Genomic DNA, 20,034 nt, shown 5'->3' with positions numbered 1-20,034 from the left:
AACAGTCAGTATTTCAGGAAGGAAGGTCTTGTCAGTCGAACTTGCCCTTCGAGTGATATGACTATGTTGGTTCCATGAATATTACAGTGGTTCTTTTACTGAAATCAATATAGAGTTGGCACGGCCAAAGCATCCTGGTACTGAAAAATCCTGACGGAGACTATTTTGCAAAACCCAGGTGGCGCGCTATGGTATGGACATACTTCGTACTCCGTACATACAGTAAGGTAGGTACATAAGGTACCCTATGTACCTTACATACCGTACAGGTGTCGTTCCACAGTGCGTGCCGCACCGAAGCAAGCCGCAGAGAGTCGAGCATTGGTCCGAGCGCCTTACGTTACCATACATTGCTCTCAGCTCTGGCGCGCGCCCAATCACCACAGACATCGAAAAACGCAGCTTGGCAATTACAGTTGGGATACAGATACCTATCCGAACATCGCCGTTGCTGATTTCTCGGTCGCGTGTGCAACATAGCCCGAGTATCCCAGCAGTGATGTCGCGGCAACGTGGTGTTTGATTATTTCTCTCCCTGTTCTTTTCCCTTCTCCTCGGCTCTGCCATCCAAGGTGCCGATTCGTTCCCCGATCGTCCCGACTCCGACAGCCATCGCGCTGCCGCCATGGCTTCGCAATCATCGAACCGCCAGCCTGACCTGGCCCTGGTTGTCAGTTCACTCCCGTCTCGCTGATCTCGCTGATCTCGCTGTTACAAGCCTCTAACACAAAATATTTCCGCAGTCCGAGGATGATTTCCCCTACGAGCAAGACATCCAGCGCAACCCCGGAAGCACGAAGCCATGGTTGGCCTACATCGAGTATAAGCTTCAGCATGGAACGGTACGGGAACAGGCTTTCGTTATGGAGAGAGCATGCGTCCAGCTGCCGCGGTCATACAAGTTGTGGAAGATGGTACGTCACGCTTCGTAGTAGTTCGCGGCCTCATTGTGTCTAATTCCCAGACAGTATCTCCGATTCAGGACGCAGCATGTTGCCAAGCTCAATGCTGCCGTTTTCGCGGCCGAGTACCAAAAGGTCAATGCCCTTTTTGAACGGGCCTTGATCTTGCTCAACAAGATGCCCCGGATATGGGAGATGTACCTCAAGTTCCTGATGCAGCAGCCCCTCGTGACCCACACGCGCCGCACCTTCGACCGGGCGCTTCGAGCGCTTCCCATTACCCAGCACAACAGGATATGGGCGCTTTACCGGCCGTTCGCAAACTCGGCCGAGGGTATGACGGCGGTCAAGATTTGGCGGCGGTACATGCAGGTTCACCCCGAGGATGCCGAAGACTTTATTGAGCTTCTGGTGCAGACTGGGTTATACACGGAGGCGGTGCAGAAATACATTGATATCCTCAACAATCCGCGCTTCCAAAGCAAAAATTCCAAGGGGCACTACGAACTATGGAGCGAGATGGTTGACTTGCTAGTTGAGCATGCCGCGAACATTGACACGGGCCACGAGACGGGCATCGATGTGGAGCGCATTATCCGGAGCGGTATTGAGCGATTCAGCGACCAAAGAGGGAAGTTGTGGTGCGGCCTGGCAACCTACTGGATCCGGAGAGGGAACTTTGAGCGGGCGAGAGACGTCTTTGAGGAGGGCATCACAACAGTCATGACCGTCCGAGACTTTACCCTTGTGTTTGACGCCTACACCGAGTTTGAAGAGTCAGTTATTGGGGCATTGATGGAGGTGGCCTCGACAAGGGCCGAAAAGGGTGTGGTAGATGAGGCGGCAGACTTCGACCTCGATATCCGCATGATGCGTTTTGAGCATCTCATGGACCGTCGTCCTTTCCTCCTGAACGACGTTTTACTCCGACAGAATCCAAACAACGTCAATGAATGGGAGAAGCGGGTCGCGCTGTGGGGCGACAACAAGCAGGAGGTGGTACAGACGTATACCGATGCTATCGCTGCGATTCAGCCCAAGAAGGCGGTTGGCGCATTCCACCAGCTATGGGCCAACTACGCGAAATTTTACGAGGCCGGCGGCGACTTGCGCACTGCACGAACCATCATGGAGAAGGCGGTCAAGGTGCCGTTCAAGTCTGTAGCAGAACTCGCGGACATGTGGATTGAATGGGCCGAGATGGAGCTACGGAACGAGAACTTTGATGAGGCCGTCAAAATCATGGCAAAGGCCGTGCAGGCACCTAAGAGGTCGACGGTCGACTACTTTGATGAGACGCTGTCGCCGCAACAACGGGTTCACAAGAGCTGGAAGCTCTGGAGCTTTTACGTTGATCTCGTCGAGAGTGTGAGCTCGCTTGAAGAGACCAGGAAGGTCTACGAGAGGATATTCGAGCTCCGGATCGCAACCCCTCAGACCGTGGTCAATTATGCCAATTTGCTCGAGGAGCACAAGTACTTTGAAGAGTCCTTCAAAATCTACGAGCGTGGTCTGGATCTCTTCAGCTACCCGGTCGCTTTTGAACTGTGGAACCTCTATCTCACCAAGGCCGTTGATCGCAAGATCAGCATCGAGCGTCTTAGGGATCTCTTTGAGCAGGCAGTGGAACACTGCCCACCCAAGTTTGCCAAGGTAATCTATCTAATGTACGGCAATCTTGAAGAGGAGCGCGGTCTGGCGCGCCATGCCATGCGCATTTACGAGCGCGCCACCCGTGCCGTCTCGGACGAAGACAGGGCGGACATGTTCAACTTCTACATCACCAAGTCAGCCTCGAATTTCGGGTTACCTTCAACCCGCCCCATCTACGAGCGGGCCATCGCCGCCCTGCCGGACAACGAGGCTCGCGACATGTGTCTCAAATTCGCCGACATGGAGAAGAGGTTGGGCGAGATCGACCGGGCCAGAGCGATTTACGGCCATGCCTCACAGTTTTGCGATCCGCGGACAAATCCTGGCTTTTGGTCAAAGTGGGAGCAGTTCGAGGTGCAGCACGGCAACGAAGACACGTTCAAGGAGATGCTACGCATCAAGCGGAGCGTTCAAGCACAGTACAACACCGACGTCAACTTTATTGCCTCGCAAGCGCTGGCCCGAAGCCAGCAGCAGCAGCAACAGAAACAAGAGAATGGCGGCGTCGGCGGCGAAGTTGACCAGGAAGTTGCCGACGCCATGGAGCAGCTCGAGAGGCAGGCTCGTGCTCCGGCAGGCTTTGTGGCCGCCTCGGAGGGACTCAAGGGCAATGTCCCCAGCCAGCCGGTCGAGGTATCCAACCCGGACGCCATCGACCTTGACGACATGGATGAATGACTATGACAAATTATATGTACTTAGAGGCGAGCGGGTGTGTTTTGCTTTCTTCACCTTTACGAGAAGAGATGGAAACAACGAAACTGAGACTCTTCTAGGCTTTCCATATTAGCACGCACACCGTTGGATAAGTGGACATGGCAATCCTGATTACACTTCAATCAATTTTCGCGGTGTATTCATTTCGCTCGAAAGAATTCCCGTATACGGGATGCAGGACTCCCCCTTTTCCCTCCCAAACTGGACCATTGCTATGGCCCGCCGTTACTTATCAGCACGCAAATAAGGTCAAGTGCAGAGCGTTCACTAGCACAGCGCTCCATCACCCCTGCCACGTCCCAGCCGAACCTGTTCCCTATCTGTCAATTCGACAGCAGCCTCACAACTTCAAACCACAACAGCCATTTCATTTGTTTCCCCCATCTCGTCCCTAAAGCCAATCAAGAAGACCTCATGATAGCCGCCCACTTTCTCATGCATACCGGTGATGAGAGGATGATGAGAGGATGTGTCCCAAAGCTCACTTCTTGCCATAACCCTTCTCGGCGTGCATCTGGTGCTACAGTACAGACGAGACGAAACGTTAGTGACATCATACACTTTCCCCCTTCCAATTTCTGATATTTTGTTTCCGGGGAGGAAAGGGGGGGCGGGCTATACTCACAAACTTGGCCGGGTAGTTGCTGTCAATGTGGCCGTCGCGGGAGCTGGGCACAGCGTAGATGGATCCCTTGCGCTTCTGGAACCGGCTCGGCGGGACCTTGGACGCGTCTACCCCCCGTAAAGGAGTGGTTAGTGACCATCTAGGTGAAGGGAACATGCGTCCGTGTCTGTGATCATACTGGGGCGGGAATTGGTTGTTACTTGTCAACAAAAGGCACGGGTTGGGAGAAGAGATAAGATGTGGGCAAGAGGAAGGTTCATCGAAGGTTAATGGATGTGAGATGGGCGACTGAAGACGGCATACCCCACTCGTCGCTGTCGCGGCGCTCTTCTTGTATCGTTGGCGAGGCCGGGCTGGTGGCTGTCGGAGGGCTGCCGGCCGTCCCTGTGGGAAAGGATTCCTGAGCTGTCGGGCTGTTTGCAGTGTTGCTGGCAGTGCTTTGTTTCCGGGTGTCTAGAGATGTTACAAGAAGGGTGGTTGTGTTAGCGGTCGCTAGGCGGCAAGGGGAAGATCTAAGGCAATTAAACGGAGCAGGAGCCGCCGTACCTGCCATTCCGGAGGAGAAATTCGATATCAATGTGTTAATCAGGGCTGTTGGAAAGGGTGGGAATACTCTGTGACTGCTCAGCGAGTTCGAAAGGTCGTTTAGAGGAGCAGAGACGAAGACGGGTGGATATGATGAGGTAAAGGGGCCTTAAATGTCTGAGCGCAACTTCAATCTGGTCTCGACCTCGCGAACTCCTCACGGGCGTCGCCTAGTATTTATCTCTAGGTCACCTGGAGAACTGTTGTCATGAGGAGGGCTTCCTGGCGAGCTCCTCCTTTTCGCCCCCGGTTGCCTTCCTGTACGGAGGTACCCCTCATCGCTTTGTTCTTACAGGCAGTCCTTTGGTCTGGTCTACACTACACAGTAGATGGCCGTCCAGCACAAACGCCTACCTCCATCATACTCTATCCTGATGCGACGAATTGCAATATCAGAGTCGCTATCTGTAAATCCGCCGAGAACTGACATTGCTTCCAAGTTCCAACCTGCTGTGTCCCAATCAGAATCGCAGAAAAAGAGGCGCAAGGGCGCCAGCATCACGGGACAGTGGACGGGACAGAAGTTCGAGTACAGTTCCACCGTCAATTACCGCATAGCAGATTATACACCATCAGCTACTGGGTACTAGCATTGAGGCAGTGCTCAAGCTTTACATACATCCGCCACGAGTTCCCAATGGCGGGGGATCGCCCTGGTTCGCGCAAAGGAGAGTTAGGTGTCGCACGTCATGTGCCACTTGGAAGATTGAACTCCAAGTAGAATCGGCATCGTCCAGATGGGACTGCTGTCGTCCTTGTTGGTCTACGGATGCCTGTCAGGTGTAGGATGTGCATGGCGGTCATGCATTTCGAGTCTATCAACGCTGTGCACTTGTATCACCAAGGGCGTGAATGCGCAAGATGGCTAACCTCTGACAGTTTTCCATGCTGTGGAATAATGCAGTGGCAACTCACAGCCTCAATTGTTCTTGGGTATGCAGTGTTCCATTAAAGTTATGAAGAAAACACTTCACTGCAAAATCAAAGAAGTCATTGGGAATCTTGGCCAGCAAATGGTAAAGCAATTGATTGTAAATACCGTACAGGAACAAAAAAGGTGCAAAAGGTGAGGTCGTGCCCGGGTTCGAACCGGGGTTATTGGAAAGTTTGACTCAGGTCAAAATCCAAAGTGATAACCACTACACTACACAACCCTTTTCTCTGTTGAGGTGCGAATGCCAGAATTATCGCTTATATGCACATTTGCAGACACAGCTCAGTTTCCCTATGAAACACCACTTTATGGAAGTATCGATACAGGAGTTGGGAAATCTAGGGAGAGATGAAGTGGTTAATGAAGCCGGCCGTCTATAAGTCGTTATCAAGAGTTCCTCTATTCCATTACTAGTTTGCATTGTCCGCCTGTTGAACTACTTTCCTCCACTTATGTCGGCCTGCGATGCAGCACACCAGCACCAGCCTACAGACTAGTTAGTCCAGCTCCTCACCTCGATATTGCCTCTATTACCGGGCTACTTACTTGATGGCTCGGGTAGATCAAGGTGTCAGCAACAACCACATTCTGTCTCCTTCCTGCGACAAAGACCACAACCTCGGCGATGTCATCAGGGGTCAGGGGGTCGCAGCCGCTAGCAGAACAAGTGTTAGCCATGACTTCCATAACAATAGCACTACCTTCAGGTTTACATACGCATATACCGCATCGGCCTTGGCCTTGTCGCCATAGAACCTGACCACAGAGAACTCCTGTGATGCGAAAAAAAAAAAAGTCAACACACTTAGTCGAGTGACCGGATCCGTCTAGCGGAGAAAAAAACCCACCGTCTCAACCTGGCCAGGATCAATCTCCATGATCCTGATGCGTGTCGCGACCAGCTCCTTGCGCAACGAGTCTGTGAAGCTGCGCACCGCGGCCTTGGTGGCGCAGTAGATGCTGCCCCCGGCGTAGGGCTCCCGCCCGGCGATGCTGCCAATGTTGATGATGTCGCCGGCGCCACCGTCCGGGCGGGCTTTGAAGATAGGCAGGATCTCCTGCGTCATGTTGATCAGGCCCGTGACGTTGGTCTGGAACATGATGTTGATGTCTTCTTCGGCAATGTCAGGCGCGCAGGCGACTTGCGGAAACTGTCAGCAAGCGCTCTCTCCCTTTCCCAAACTCAGTACTTATTATCCTTACCTCCCTTCACCAGCCCCCTACAACCCCCAAAGTCAAAAACCACAACCGTCAGCAAAATCTCAGTCACTAGCCATTCCAACCGAACCTTCCAAAACCCAAACAGACAAACCCATTAGCAAAGAAAAAGAAACAAACTAGCAAACTCACGCATTATTGACCAAAACATCCACATCCCTCCACTCCTCAGGCAAGCAGCGGCTGACAAAGCCCTTCACCTGCTTAGGATCGCTGACATCGAGCTGGACGGGGAGGACCTTGACACCCTCGCCGACCTCGGCGCGGATCTGTTCGGCGACCTCTTTCAACGTGTCAATCCGCCGCGCCGTCAGGATCAGCCTCAGGTCACGGGGCGCGGTGCGGGCAAACTCAAAGGCGCAGCTCCTGCCGATGCCCGACGAAGCGCCCGTGATGAGGATGGTCTTGCCCTCCAGGCGCTTGGCCATTGCCGTGGCAGACATTTTCCGGAGTAGCACTGGTGTTGTTGTTATTATGGGTGAAAAGGTCTTAGCGAACAAGTTGGTGAGGGGTTGGCGGGAATGCTGTTGTGGGCAAAGGTACTGGGAGATGTAGAATCGGCCGGTGGAAATGAGTCTCCTCGCCAACATATCACTTTCCGAGAGGAAATTAGGGACTGAATCTATGAGATCCCGAAGAGCGTGGAGTAACAACCCTTAATAAACGGCGTATGGGACAAAAGGGAACCTCCACAGGCGGCATCGGCGCTGACGCCATCCCACTTGGTGATCCACCCAGTTCCTGGCCCAGGATGCCGTTGCCGGGTCGGCTAGTCGGCCTCCGCCCTCCGGAAAACACCCCGCATTCCGCAAGTCGCTGCCGGCGATAAGCATCCCTACCCCGCACGGCTCCCAGCCTCAGCCCCTGAGCCCCTTTTCACACGCACGAGTACCTCCGTACTAGTAATCTCAGGCTTCTCAGCCATAAACACATCTCAGCACCACCCCAGCAGCACCTCAGCAGCACCTCTTTGGCCGCGCTATCCAAGTCTATCCCTTGACATTAAGAAACTTATACCCGCTAAGCATTTCTGAATCGCTGTTTCGGCCACAGTGCACAACTACATCACCAACCAGACCTTGCAGCAGCCAAAGCCGTTTGTCTTGCCTCCCCGTCTAGCCTCCGCTTTCGCAGCATCTCCGCTACAGATGTCCGCTTCTGACTATAGATTCCAGCGGTGCAGAGCAATCCGGCAACCAGCACTCCGCAGCAAACAATCATATCCTCCTTCAAGGCATCCGTGTACACTTGCCTGATGAGCGCCCACTGCTTTTCGGAGAAGGTTGACACGTTTAACCCCATGTACCCGAGCATGTCAGGGTTTATTCCTCTGCTGGCTAGTTCTTCGCGAATCTTGACGCCCAAGATGGCAGACGAAGCCGCGATGCCCAGGCTACCCCCAAGAATACGTGCCTGAGCCACGATCGCTTGCGCCGTTGCTTGGTGTCAAACTGGTGTTAGCGTACAACATCCAACTATTGACACATAGGAGTAAGTGAACACACCATGTTCTTGGACTGGTGACGCCAACTGGGCCAGCAATGTCGACACCGCGGACGACAAACCAAAGCCAAACCCGATCAGAGCCAGAAATCCCAATACTCTGGGCTCAAACCCTTCGTCACTGGACGCCATCATTTCAAGCCCACAACCCAGCGCTGAAAGTAAGCATGCCATAACCATTGTTTCAAAAAACCGTTCGTGCTTGCCCTTGCGGTTGATCTGATCGGCCGCAAAGATTGCCACGGCCGACGCCACCAGTATAGGCAGAAGCATGACACCCGCTTCTAGCGCGCTCTTCCCGTAGACCATCTGGAAGCGTATAGGAAACGCATACATGGACAAGAAGTAAGGGAACCCCATAAACATAGTGTGAAAGACAGTAGAAACATAAACTCGGTTGTAGAGAAGTTCGAAGGGGAAGGCCATAGCTAGGTCTCGTCGGCGATGATATTTGACAAAGTACTGCCAACCGATGAGAGCAGTGAAGGCAAGCACCCCGGCAGTCAGCGGCGCGAAAAAGGTCGGTCGGGACCATTCGCCGTCTTTGGGCGAGTTTTGGAAGGGAAATACAATCAAGACCGCTCCTGCAAGACTGCGTTGGGTCTTGTTAGTCCCCGTTGCGTTGCTCCGAGTCATTTTCTCCTTTTCGGTTGCACTCACAGTAAGAAAGAGCCCAAGTAGTCAACATCACTCCAGCCTCTCAGTACACGAGTTGGCAGGTACTCTTCGCCCGGCCAGGCAAAGACGAAGACAAGCAAGGACAGGCCGCCGAGAGGACCACTGATAATCGTCTATGATCAGTACTGTTTCATACGCTTGGTAGCCTTGGGTCCCCCATACTTGAGCCAAAAGACACTTCTCCAGCCAAAATAGTGGGTAAGAATGCCGCCGAGCACTGGACCCAGGACGCCAGAGGAAGTGATTGCCGCACCTGCGATGGGGCCGATGAACTTCTTCAAGGGTGGCGGCGTAACTTCCGGCAATATGACCAGTGGGATGCTGTAAAGTCCTAAAGGTCCATCTCAATCAGTGTCTCTTCCTTTCCCAACAATCGCCGCCGCCTACCTGACCCCCCTAGACCCTGTAGTGCTCGAAAAGCGATCAACTGCCGCATATTCCGGCTCAGGGCGCATGCTATTGAGAAGGCGAGAAAAATTGCGTAAGCCGCCAAAAAGGCCGCCCTCCTGCCAACAACGTCTGAAACGCGGGCATAGAGCACCGCACAGCTGAGGTGAGCCAGGGTATAAGCCAATGCAACCCAGTTTATGATCCCGACTTCACCGAACTCGAGGGCTATGTTGAAGAGACATGTGGCAACGATGGAAGAGTCCATCACCGACAGGAAAAAGCCGAGGGCTACCCTGGACGCGGGACGATCGAGTCAGCACATAGCGAAAGATAGGTTACTTGATCTATCTCTGTGCACTCACCCGATGGACAGCATCGCCTATCGCCATCGTGGCATCGGTCGTGGCTCTCCGTTGTTTGTTTGCGGGAGGGTGGCAATGGTCTCGATATTGTCGACCCGCAGAACTTCATCATCTCCACCACTTGCTCCTTGGGCAACGGGTATTGCCGTCGGCTTGGGACTTGGTTTGCGCATCTTGAGGTTACTTGCTGCTGCTGGCGGTGATTCCATTTCGTAAGAGTTTGCATTTCCATTAGCGCTTGCCATAGCCGCGTGATCAGGAGTGGTCAGTGATAAGGATCTCCGGGTTGCAGGTTATGAGGGCGAAAGGATAAGGTTCGCAGGTTCGAAGGTAGGTGTATATCCGCTGACAGTCACCTTTAATATGTGAATACAAGTCGTCTGCGAAGAAAAAGCTGCAGAAAGACTGGATCAAGGAATAGCGTTTAGTCAGGAACACATCCAACTCGATGTTGAACCTGGAAGCCATACGGCAAGGAGCTCAGGGAAGGTAGTAATACCTTAGGAATACGTCCGGGGTTTCGAGGCAAGAGGTCGCCAGTAAAGCTGGGAAGTTACGGCAGGATACCCGGTAGTTGCAACGACTTGTGGTGCTAGCAAGAGGTACCTGAGGCAACAGTATCGCGACTGCCCTTGCCCGTTATGACTGCTTTCCCCCCTTCCAACAGGCGAACCCTGTTCAAGGAGCTCTACCATCTTGGGCACCATCTTTTTCAGTCAGCAATCGTCTCAACTAGACTCAGGAATGAGGAATGAAGTAATTCCGTCCCACACGGTATGCCCGGGCCGATCCATGGGGGATGCATACTGGAAGAGAAGGGAGGTGTTTCTCTGCGGCAATTCCAAGGCCCCTTAATCAAGGTCTTTTGAATTCCAAGGAATGGCGGCCATGTACATCAAGGTGGTTCTCCTGATTCACTCAACTGGGCCGTATGTGGGCGTCAACATAACATAGGCCCGGGAACTCAAGGAAGGCGTGGATCGATGAGGATGACTAGGGCCTGGCCGGGACGACCACGTGCTGGTAGAATGAGCATTGCTTTCCCTCAAGAAACTATCCGTAGGCTACAATGCGATATCAAACCTTCGGCAGCTAACTTCTTAGGTTACTATTCGTATTCGTAAGCTCGTGCAGATTCAGTGTTCTCGTATGAGCATCTTTGCCTCGCGAAGCTGTAAGTCCTCCCATTACCAGCCCCTGATCCCTGAAGGAAATAGCTCTGAACTACACTCCCCTTATAGTTTAAAATGTTGACAGAGCCAAATCAAGAAGAAGCCCATGTCATTCTCTGTGGAAGAGAGTTATGTCCGAAATGAGTCCTCTTGAGCTCACCTCACGAAACAACTATTGATATCCACCCCAAGCCGAAACCAACATCGAAGTCAACCCAACCACTCTGCTTCAGCACAAGATTATGTTCAATGGCTAGTGTGTTAGCATATACCCTTGGCTATTTAGACGCAGCTCCAGCCTTCAATATCAACGGAGACATGGGGCATTTGGGAAGGGAGCTCAAACTGTAGGGTTGGTTGATGCCTTGACTACCTAAAAATGAGCTTTCTATATCGAGACTCAGCAACTCTATTAAGCACTCATAAGATGGGTACGTTGATAGGTTTCTTGCAACTCTCATTTCGAGTTTTAGATTTGTCAGTGATGCGTGAGGTTGATCCAAGCAAGCAGGCAGTCAACTTCACCTCAACAGTTGTTTCCTATGTATTGTACAGTCCCTTGCTCCTCTCTCTTAATCCCACCTGAGTTGTGCTCCCGTTGCCATTCTTATCTAATGAGCCAGTTCCTTGGGTCTTCCCATGCCTGTGTTGCCGTCGTATGTGTATTGTTTTCACACTGGCCTTGATGCAGAGGACCGGTTACATTTGAATGGAATATTGCCACTACTGATTTCCTAGTCTGTCTTGGTACGTTCTCATCTGGGCTTAAGTTACGAAACTCGATTGCACTGGCAGCAATAGTAAGATCTGCAACATGAGATTGTTGAAGCACAAACTGTTGTTGAGTTTAACCCTGATGGGCGGATACTAGGGACATCATAACGTACATCATAACAGAGTTTGCAAGTTTCAATTCCCAATCAACTCTCGATGTTTCATGTCAAGCCAACGAGCCAGTTCGCGACTGGTGACTGGAGCACAGGGTAGAGTTTGTATGCCTCTCCCTGCTCAAAGCTCAGGTACTCTACTCCCTGTTCAGAGCCGGAGCCAGCTCCAAAGACAGACCAGATACTCTCATGAGAGAACCAGAGGCCAGATCATTCGTTCAATACCTCTTCAAGGCGTTATTTCTACTTGCCGATGCAATCACATGATTTGGTCGTACGTTGCGACCCCTGGAACCATGGAAAGGCGCATGCAAGCATTTCTTACCCTGAGGCGATCATGCTGGGCAAGTAGTAAGTGCAACCCCGCGATGTCCAAGACTGAAGCTTCTTCTGGCCTCAGGCTCTGGGCGTTGACACTCCGGATGACAGAGAGAAGACGGGTACAAGCTCGAGGCTCGAGCTACAAACTCGATACATCGCACGGATCCTGGCGGTTTGTTGCGCGCCAGACTCTGTTAGCTGCTGGGTCAGTGAAGGGTGACAGGGCATGCCGCTGGGGTCCTTCAGACCCAAAGTTTGCGATTTCTGTCACAAGCTGTCAAACTTTTTTTCCTTTTCGTCATGGTGTCAGTTCTGAGGGTCGAGACGCCGACGTGGCCTCCCAACAGCCGCCGAACCCTGGCCTCGCGATGGAGCTACCGCCGCTGAAGGATTGTGTAGGTACGGCTCTGCAAGTCAACGGTGTGACGAAATACCCGTGCGTGCAGTGCGGTGAGCCTGATCCAACGAGGCCTCTTTGCCTCATCCCTTGCGGGACTTCCCCAGATGGTCGGCAATAGCCAACGAGATGCCGAATGGTGTGGGGGCTGGGGACTCGTCGGCAGGAAGGACCGATACAGATACAGGGGTTGTGCGTTGACCAGCCTGGTGACGTTCTTTGAAGGCCAGGTACCCCGCATTTTCGCTCCATCTACCGACCATGGTGGCAGCCACAGTCTGGGGTTGTCGGCCAACTCAGCCAAGTATGGGTACTGGTTAGATTTACAGTGACATACTACAAAGCAGAACTGCTGGGTATGACGCAGGTATACACTTAATATCTCTGGTTTTCGTGTCTGGTGCTTCTCTCTGGCGTCCTCATTGGGCAGGTGGGCTGACTGTGATTCTCCTGATCCAACGGTTGAAATGGATCTGCTCCCCGCATTGTCTGCCCTGTCTTTATTTTTCTCTTCTCCAGAACTGTCCTGTTGAGCTGGGGTGCATATCCTTACCCCGCACTCCAAAAAGAAGCAAGGCAGGGGTCACCAATCAGATTGTACAAGGTACCTGGCTAGATCAGTGCGCCACGCAGACCAAAAACCCTGTCTTACAGGTACCTGACACGAACCGCGCGACGGGCCGCAAATCCAGATTGCCAAGCCTTTTCAATGCAACAACCGACGAATTCATCCAACCAATGCCATGTGGGCTTTTCGGGCCTAGCCACCGATTCAGGAAACCGTTGAGGAACGTCAATTCGTCATGTCAGCCGGCCAACTTTGGACGGTTTTTGACCACACGACGTTGACAGGATATGTACCATTGTACTTTGCACTCTCCCGAGCATGCCGTGAGTCCCAGATGCAGAAGCAAGGGACGAGCGCACAGACGGGAGACAGACTCGAACCTTTGCAGTCGTATTATTCCCAGACGGGCCATGTTGGGCCCTCTTGAGGACGTATGTATGTACGTAGTCGTGCAGGCGCTCCCATCAGTCTCCGGCACTTTTCTCGTCTACTGCCGTTCTGTTATCTCCGCCCCACGGGCTTCATTCATTGAGCAAGCACCGACCAAGGTTCTCGGGGAAGGAGGGGAGAAGGTCAGCTTAGTAGACAAACACGAAAACACCAACAAGCACGAGATGTCAATCAGTCCTCTCTTCGACCATGCACACGTGTATACAGTTTATGCATGTCAGCACATGGCAATCAGAGACCAAGTCTTTGCCAAAATCCGGGGTAACGCGCTGATCACAGCCACATCAAGCTTGGCGCCCTGGCGGATCGGCCCTGGGTTCCAGATCTTCAACGACGATGTGACCTGTCCCGTTACGGATAGTGTAGGTTCTTTTCTCTCCTCACCAGGACGACGTAACTTCCCACCTACTGCAATTCGTCGAGTCAAGATCTCCCATGAGCTGACTTTACGCCGGTTGATTTCTGATGGTAAGCAGCTGACCCGTCTAGGGCATCTTGATGGCAGAAGAAAAGAAAAAAAAACGCCTTGGGAGGGTACCAAGGTTTGTACATACAAGACATTATCTACGGTATTGCATCACTACGCCGTTGAGAGTTTGGCAGCATATGCCATGTCACCGTCGCCGTGACAAAGTGCAATAGGGGTAAAAGTAGATGAATGGAAAGCCGGCTTCGACATGCTTGCTTGAATTGGCGTATTTTATTGGGTCCTGCATCATCTAACACGCTTCACGAAGTCTCCGAACAATATCTGTGATGGCACTGTACTATACAGAGGAGTCGATGTCAGGTAGCAAACGCGGAGAGGCTGGGCATAATGGACCATGTTTCCAGAACTGCTTTCCTCTGCGGTGTTGAGGCAGTGTGTGTAGGAAATGCAGTGACAAGCCCATCTGCTATACCCTCTAGCTAGTTGTTCCTTCATTCCAGATAATCAACCGAAGGACAACCGCCCGACAATTCTGCCCTGCCCAATCCCATCCCACCCATCGTCCCGAACCTGTGCACCACCAAAGGACGAGGGAAGATTGGAATTGGGTAAGAGCAAAAGATCACTGTTCGGCAACTAAGTATAGACAAGAAGAAGAGAAAGATTGAGCAGCAGTTTGGCACACTCCATTTTCTTTTTCCTCCCTCCTTTTCTTCCGCCCATATTTCCAAACCCAAATTTTTTCGTTTCCCAACCGGTTAGGCATTGTAAGGCATACATATCGTGGCATGACGCATTCTGGTATCTCTGTCATCAGTCGCGAGGAAAAATGGAAATAAGAACAGAAAACAGAGAAACAAGACGAAGCTCAACTCCCCCACACCAGCCCGCCTACCCACACCACCATCTTGCCAACCCAAAAATAAGAACTGCCACCCCTGTACCCCACATTCCAAGGGATATATAAATGCAGGTTGCATATGAAAGCGTGACATTCTGCTGAACATCGAGGAGAGTTCGACCCTCCATTTCGGGCCGGTTTCCTAGCAAACCGTAAGACCCGCCCAAATTCCGTGCACAGAGGAAGAGCAAAACCCCAAAAAGGAGGCTGCATCAACGTAACGCTACCAATAAGAAGAAAAAAACTCAGAATGGCCCTAGCAATAGCCAAGACAGGTAGAAAAGCATCCAACCGTGTCCTCTCGCGCGTTTATTGGACGTATCCAAACCCGTCCATAGCCGCAGCGGCAGCTGCAGGATGGTGAGGGCTCAAGATGCCGCCGTAGTCAACAGCATGCACCTGATGGGGGTTGTGGGGATGATGTGCACCAGCACCGTAGGCGGCGAACTCTGCCGCCGTGGGGCTGCCGGCGGTAGCATGCTGCCCAGCACCAGCACCGGACGGACCGCCCCAGTACATGCCGTCCAGGTCCCCCCACAGACCGCTCGGGTCGAGCAAGCCCATCATGCCCAAGCCGTCTATGGGCTCCAGCCCGATGGGGCTCATGTGCAAGCCCGCCGAGTCCGGGGAACCCATGAGGATGCTGCTGTCGGCAGGCCCAGTGGTTGCCAGGTGATGAAGACCGGGGCTGGCACCTGCCGAGGACCGCTGCTGCTCTACCTGAGTGCGGCCGGCCTCGTACATGCGCCAGACGACCTCACGCGAGCGGCGGGCGGCGAGTGACCACTCCTCCATGACCTCAAGCAGGTCAAGGACGGCCTCGATCTGCTTGAGCCACTCAGGCACGCGCGGTGAACCCCACTGCCAAAAGACGCTGACGAGTGGCACCATGGCGGCCTGGTACAGGAACCAGACAGCGTTCCAGCCGCTCATCTGGTTGCGCGCCCACTCGCGGGCAATGTCCTCGACCGTCTGCGCCGCCAGGTCCCGGCACGTCTCGATGGCCGCAAGGTCCGCGTCGCTTGCCTGCGTGTGCGGGTTCAGCCCGGATGATGCCAGCGAGAGCAGCACGGGCCGGTGTAGCAGCATCCGCAGGTTCTGGTACCGCCACTTCATGATGCACCGCGCCATGTAGAGCGGCTCGGCGCATGGATCCGTGGTGCGCAGCAGCCAGGGGAGTGACGTGTACCAGTTGACAAGCTGGCTGTCGAGGTTGCAGCGGTCTTCGGGGCGCAGCAGCGGCGTGATAGCCAGCATATCCTGGATCTGGGTAGCAATCTTGCAGAACTTGATGTTCTCGATCAAGGGGAGGATGCCGGCACCGTGCTGGGACGAGTCGCGTCCCGCATTGACGCCGAACTCGGGCGGCCGGATGTTGATGGCGGGGCCCCACCGGCCAAACGACGGGCGACCCATCGTCGTGGTAGCCCACGTATCGAGGCAGAAAAGGGCCCACCAGGTGCGGCGCCGCGTCTCGGCGGCGGCGATGTCGCTGGTGCTTTGGGCGAGGCTCTCGCGGTGCAGGCCGAGTGCGCTGGCCATGCGGATTGCGGCGCCGAGGACGGCGTTGGCCATGTTTGGCCGGTTGATATAATGCAAGTAGTAGCCGCCGATGATGGCCAAGGCTTGCACGGTCTCGATGTGGCTGCTCCCAAAGGCGTCCATGGGCAGGTGCTCCATAGCGCGGTTGTAGTAGTTGATATGGTTGTAATCGTCCGACTTGGTGGCCGCGATGCTGCCCATGGCAAAAACCATATTGAGCAGCGCCAGCCACGGGGCGTCTGTCCTCTGTCCCTCGAGATAATCGGCACGGAAGGTGCTCTCGTCGAGCATGGGTACGAAGACATGGATACGCTTGAAGTAGGCGTCGATCAGCGTCTGGCCCTTCCATGACCATGGGATTCGCTGCGGATCCTTCTGTGTCGCGGGCTTCTGCCTGATGGCTGGGTAGTTGTGTGACATTTCAACGCCGTTCAGGGGTGCCGCGAGAGTATTCCTCAGGCTCGGCTGCACCTTGAGCATCACCATAAGAGCCGCCTTGATGGAGGAGGCACCCAGATACGACGCCTGCCGGTCCACGGAAAGCGAGAGCGCGTTGATGTCGTCGGCCTCGGCGGGGATCGGATCCCTCCCTCTCCGCTCCTCATCCCATTCCGTGTCCCTTGAAGGGAGCTGCTCCAGCAGGTTCTCGTGCTTGACCATCATGGGCGACTCCAGCTCGGAGACAGGTGAGGTGTTCAGGGGTGGTGATGGTAGTCCGCCTACCGAGGTATCGATTACGGGCCGGTCCAGGAGGTTTAAAAGCTCTTGCCTCGACAGCGGCAGCAGGGCTTGTACTTCCTGGTTTGGATACAAGCGCTTAAGGATGGACCGGCACTCTTCGAGTGACTGAGAGAGGGCCTCGAGAGTTTTGCGTGAGGGGATCACCCGTTGTCTGTGCTTATCATAGAAGCATCTCTTGGGAGCACGGCTCGACAGACACTGGCCACATGGCTGCTGGCCATCGCACCGACTGCAACAGAGGGCCGGTTAGACAGCGTAGTCCAAGCCCATCGGGTTCAGTGACTTACATCTTGCGCCTCTTGCACTCGGCGCAAGCATGTGGCGTTGTTATCCTCTTGGCGGTTGCTGTGCTGCTGGTCTTGGTGCTGTCTTGGGAATCTGTTGACGCTTTCCGTGGGGTGACTCCCTGGAAGGTGTGAAACATGCCGCCCTGCGTCGGGATGGGGATTGTTGGTGCCATTGCGTGAGGGCTCGAAGGGTCAGACCGATTGGGGGGTTCACGTTCTGTAGGAGTGAGACCGGGGCGGCTGAGATCCTTATGAATGGTGGTCAGGCCGGGGAGGCGGCCGGCTGGATGGAGAGAAAATCTGGGGTAAGTGGCGAACGTTTAATTCATATGAGGTCGTACATGAGGGACAATAAAGCGAGATGGGGTTGAGCCACTGGGAGGAAGCCACTCAGATAAAGATAGAGATGGGCAATGGCGAAGAGGGGCGAGAACAAGGGGATGCGGATGCAGACTGATGATATATGTACCTTGTGTGAAAGGGGATACAGTTGGAGTTGTGGCTGCCGAGGGAGAGTGTGGGGAACTGGGGATAGACGAGATTTGCAAGCAGCGGCCGGCTGTCTAGGCCGAGGACGACTGCGGTGACATGGGATAGCGTCTAGCGTGACAGGCGCTTGTGCAGGACAGCGGTAGGCAATGTGTGCATAAAGGCCCGCCAGCTATAGCTCGTCGAGTATAAGGTTGAGATATAGTGCCCATGCAAAGCAACATCCATGTTCACGTCCATGTCCATCTCCACAGATGCCAAGCACTGAGAGTGTATTCCTGTAGTACACACTACACAACTCGTCCGCCGCGGTCAATGCCGTGTTGGTGGCCGGTAGCAAGCCACAGGAGCAAGCGGATAGACAAGGGACAAGGCTGCTCGGCCAGGCACAAGCCGGCCCAAGTCACCAATCAGGCATGACCGAGCCGCGGCAGGTTGGTGTGTGTACCTGAACCCAGAAATTAATATCAGACTCAACAAATGTCACGCCTCCCAGCCAGAGCGTCCCAGAGAGGGAAAGCCGGATGGGGAGAAGGGATTGTGGTTGGGAGGGAAAAGGAGAAAAAAAGGAAGAGAAAAAAAAAAAAAGAAAGTGACTTTGCCCTCTCTAGGCGTTGCGCATCCTGCTGGCTGCGACGTCGTTTCACCACCGAGGCCGGGGTGCATACACTACCGTACTTTGGTGCTGGAGGTGTTGTATGTATGTATGTACTCCAGTGTGTTGTACGTGTATGCACGTCGACCAGGATGCTGCACGTGGACTTGAGAGGTATTGTACTCCGTCGTACAGCGGGGATCGATCGAGGTACTAGCCGAATATCCTGATGATGTTGCAGTCGAGCATCGGCTGCCGAGGCCCTGTCACAGCAGAGAAGAGAATTGCTTGCAGAGACACTTGCATAGCCACTTACGTCTGCTCTGCTCTGCTCTTCAGGCGTGCCGCGTTCAGCATGTATCGCAGTACATCGCTGTCTTATCCTCGTCCTTTCCCTTTCTTTCCCCTGAGTGCTATGGAGATAGCGAGATGAGAGGACCAACGTTCGGATGACTGCATCGCACCACTGTTTCTACGGAGGGGCGTGCGGATTCCAAGGAACGAGCGATTTTTTTGGAGAAATAGTGGAGAGTGGTTGGGGCAGTGGAAAGAGGGACCGTCGGGCCCAAAGCCTTTCTCCAGCATGTCCCTGATGCGAGCCGCTTGTGGGGAATCAACAGCGTGTTCGCCCATTGATTGGCGTCTGGCGCTGCTCAACGGCCATTGTCCAGGATCTGCCCGCTTCCCCGACTCCGATCAGGGCAGGCGCCGTGGGTGGAGCGATCCTGTCGTCCACGTAAAGTACATTACACGTACAAAATGTAGTGTACACTAGGTACTGGTGAGGGGCTGGCTGTCCTCCACCAGTTCGATACTCTGGCGTCTAACTGCAAAATCTAGGTCGTAGTTCTACCCCGGATCTGGGCTTCGAGGCCGATGTGCATGTGTATTGTACGGAGCTGAATCCACATTAACCCCCTGAGTGCCCGGGCTGTCTCCTGTCAGCGCTCTTCCCGACCGCAGCATCCTGTATCCGTTCGTGCAAATGAGGTTATGGTTCTTCGACAGGTTTCCAAACAAAAGCTATGGCGGTGGAACCTAAGTAAGGCATGCAGCTGTCCAGTCAACAGCAAGCGAGAATCGGACCTCGACTGCTGGTCGGAGAGGGCGACATTTGCGAAGCAAACGCATCATGGCCGGCCATGGTTCATCTATAGTGTATGTACTTTACATACGAGAAAAAGGTGGTTCAAGACTTCCAGTGATGTGGAAGGCGGTGAGTGTGTCCAAGTCGGACGTGGGCTGCTCCTGTCTGGCTCTGCTCCGTTGCCCCACAGTTGCCACGGCGAGCTTGATGAGTGAGCTCAAGGTGAGGCACACTGTACTTGGCTCGGAATCACCGCTTTATGCTAGTGTTTTAGTATAAGACTCGAGAAAAGATGCTGGCGAGAGCGCAGCTTTGCAGTGCCTTTCTGCCGACATATCATGGTATATTACCGTAGCTGAATAGGTGGCGTGTCTCAACTAACATTGCCCAGTACCTAATGCTAGTGCAAACTCAGTGTCTATCACAGCCGCGTTGTTACCTAAGGTAGTTGGTCTTCCTGGATACATATCTGACTTTTGACTTTAGCTAAGGTAACTTACTGTGGTAGGTACCTATCTTTGTGGCTTATTTGAGTGAGTGACTGCTGCATCTGCATCTGGCATCCTATCGCCCCTTCCAGTACTGTAATTACCTACCGAC

At 53.7% G+C, this 20,034-nt stretch overlaps 5 protein-coding genes and 1 non-coding gene across 6 annotated transcripts; 1 reads left to right on the top strand and 5 right to left on the bottom strand.

The window, feature by feature from the left end:
• Positions 1-625: 625 nt before the first annotated feature.
• N656DRAFT_714791 (TPR-like protein) lies at positions 626-3,233 on the top strand (the record flags this gene model as incomplete). Its single annotated transcript, XM_064812002.1, has 3 exons — positions 626-670; positions 744-914; positions 969-3,233. 3 exons carry the CDS (start codon positions 626-628, stop codon positions 3,231-3,233), a joined length of 2,481 nt encoding a protein of 826 aa, XP_064667479.1.
• A 109-nt stretch (positions 3,234-3,342) lies between these two features.
• Positions 3,343-4,556, bottom strand: N656DRAFT_782350 (uncharacterized protein). Its single transcript, XM_064815748.1, has 4 exons — positions 4,444-4,556; positions 4,201-4,350; positions 3,898-4,004; positions 3,343-3,792 (listed from the first exon to the last, which is right to left on the bottom strand). Exons 1-4 carry the CDS (start codon positions 4,448-4,450, stop codon positions 3,754-3,756), a joined length of 303 nt encoding a protein of 100 aa, XP_064667478.1. The 5' UTR covers positions 4,451-4,556; the 3' UTR covers positions 3,343-3,753.
• A 995-nt stretch (positions 4,557-5,551) lies between these two features.
• N656DRAFT_t114 lies at positions 5,552-5,636 on the bottom strand. The gene has a single exon. It is a non-coding gene; the product is annotated as a tRNA-Gln (tRNA).
• Positions 5,637-5,866: 230 nt separating this feature from the next.
• Positions 5,867-7,077, bottom strand: N656DRAFT_800482 (NAD(P)-binding protein; the record flags this gene model as incomplete). The annotated part of the gene is made up of 6 exons (XM_064818017.1): positions 5,867-5,902; positions 5,963-6,071; positions 6,134-6,189; positions 6,265-6,557; positions 6,620-6,636; positions 6,767-7,077. 6 exons carry the CDS (start codon positions 7,075-7,077, stop codon positions 5,867-5,869), a joined length of 822 nt encoding a protein of 273 aa, XP_064667477.1.
• Positions 7,078-7,440: 363 nt separating this feature from the next.
• On the bottom strand, positions 7,441-9,777 carry N656DRAFT_308037 (major facilitator superfamily transporter). Its single transcript, XM_064809192.1, has 6 exons — positions 9,568-9,777; positions 9,203-9,498; positions 8,978-9,146; positions 8,798-8,917; positions 8,140-8,729; positions 7,441-8,073 (listed from the first exon to the last, which is right to left on the bottom strand). The coding sequence occupies exons 1-6, from the start codon at positions 9,579-9,581 to the stop codon at positions 7,700-7,702; spliced, it is 1,563 nt and encodes a 520-aa protein (XP_064667476.1). The 5' UTR covers positions 9,582-9,777; the 3' UTR covers positions 7,441-7,699.
• A 5,225-nt stretch (positions 9,778-15,002) lies between these two features.
• Positions 15,003-17,436, bottom strand: N656DRAFT_714884 (uncharacterized protein; the record flags this gene model as incomplete). The annotated part of the gene is made up of 2 exons (XM_064812007.1): positions 15,003-17,205; positions 17,264-17,436. The coding sequence occupies 2 exons, from the start codon at positions 17,434-17,436 to the stop codon at positions 15,003-15,005; spliced, it is 2,376 nt and encodes a 791-aa protein (XP_064667475.1).
• Positions 17,437-20,034: the final 2,598 nt, after the last annotated feature.

Source organism: Canariomyces notabilis, assembly GCF_033297395.1.
Source record: "Canariomyces notabilis strain CBS 508.74 unplaced genomic scaffold N656scaffold_22, whole genome shotgun sequence".
NCBI classification, from domain to species: domain Eukaryota; kingdom Fungi; phylum Ascomycota; class Sordariomycetes; order Sordariales; family Chaetomiaceae; genus Canariomyces; species Canariomyces notabilis.
The sequence above is the reverse complement of the archived record's forward strand: the minus strand, read 5'-3'. Positions and strand labels throughout refer to the sequence as shown.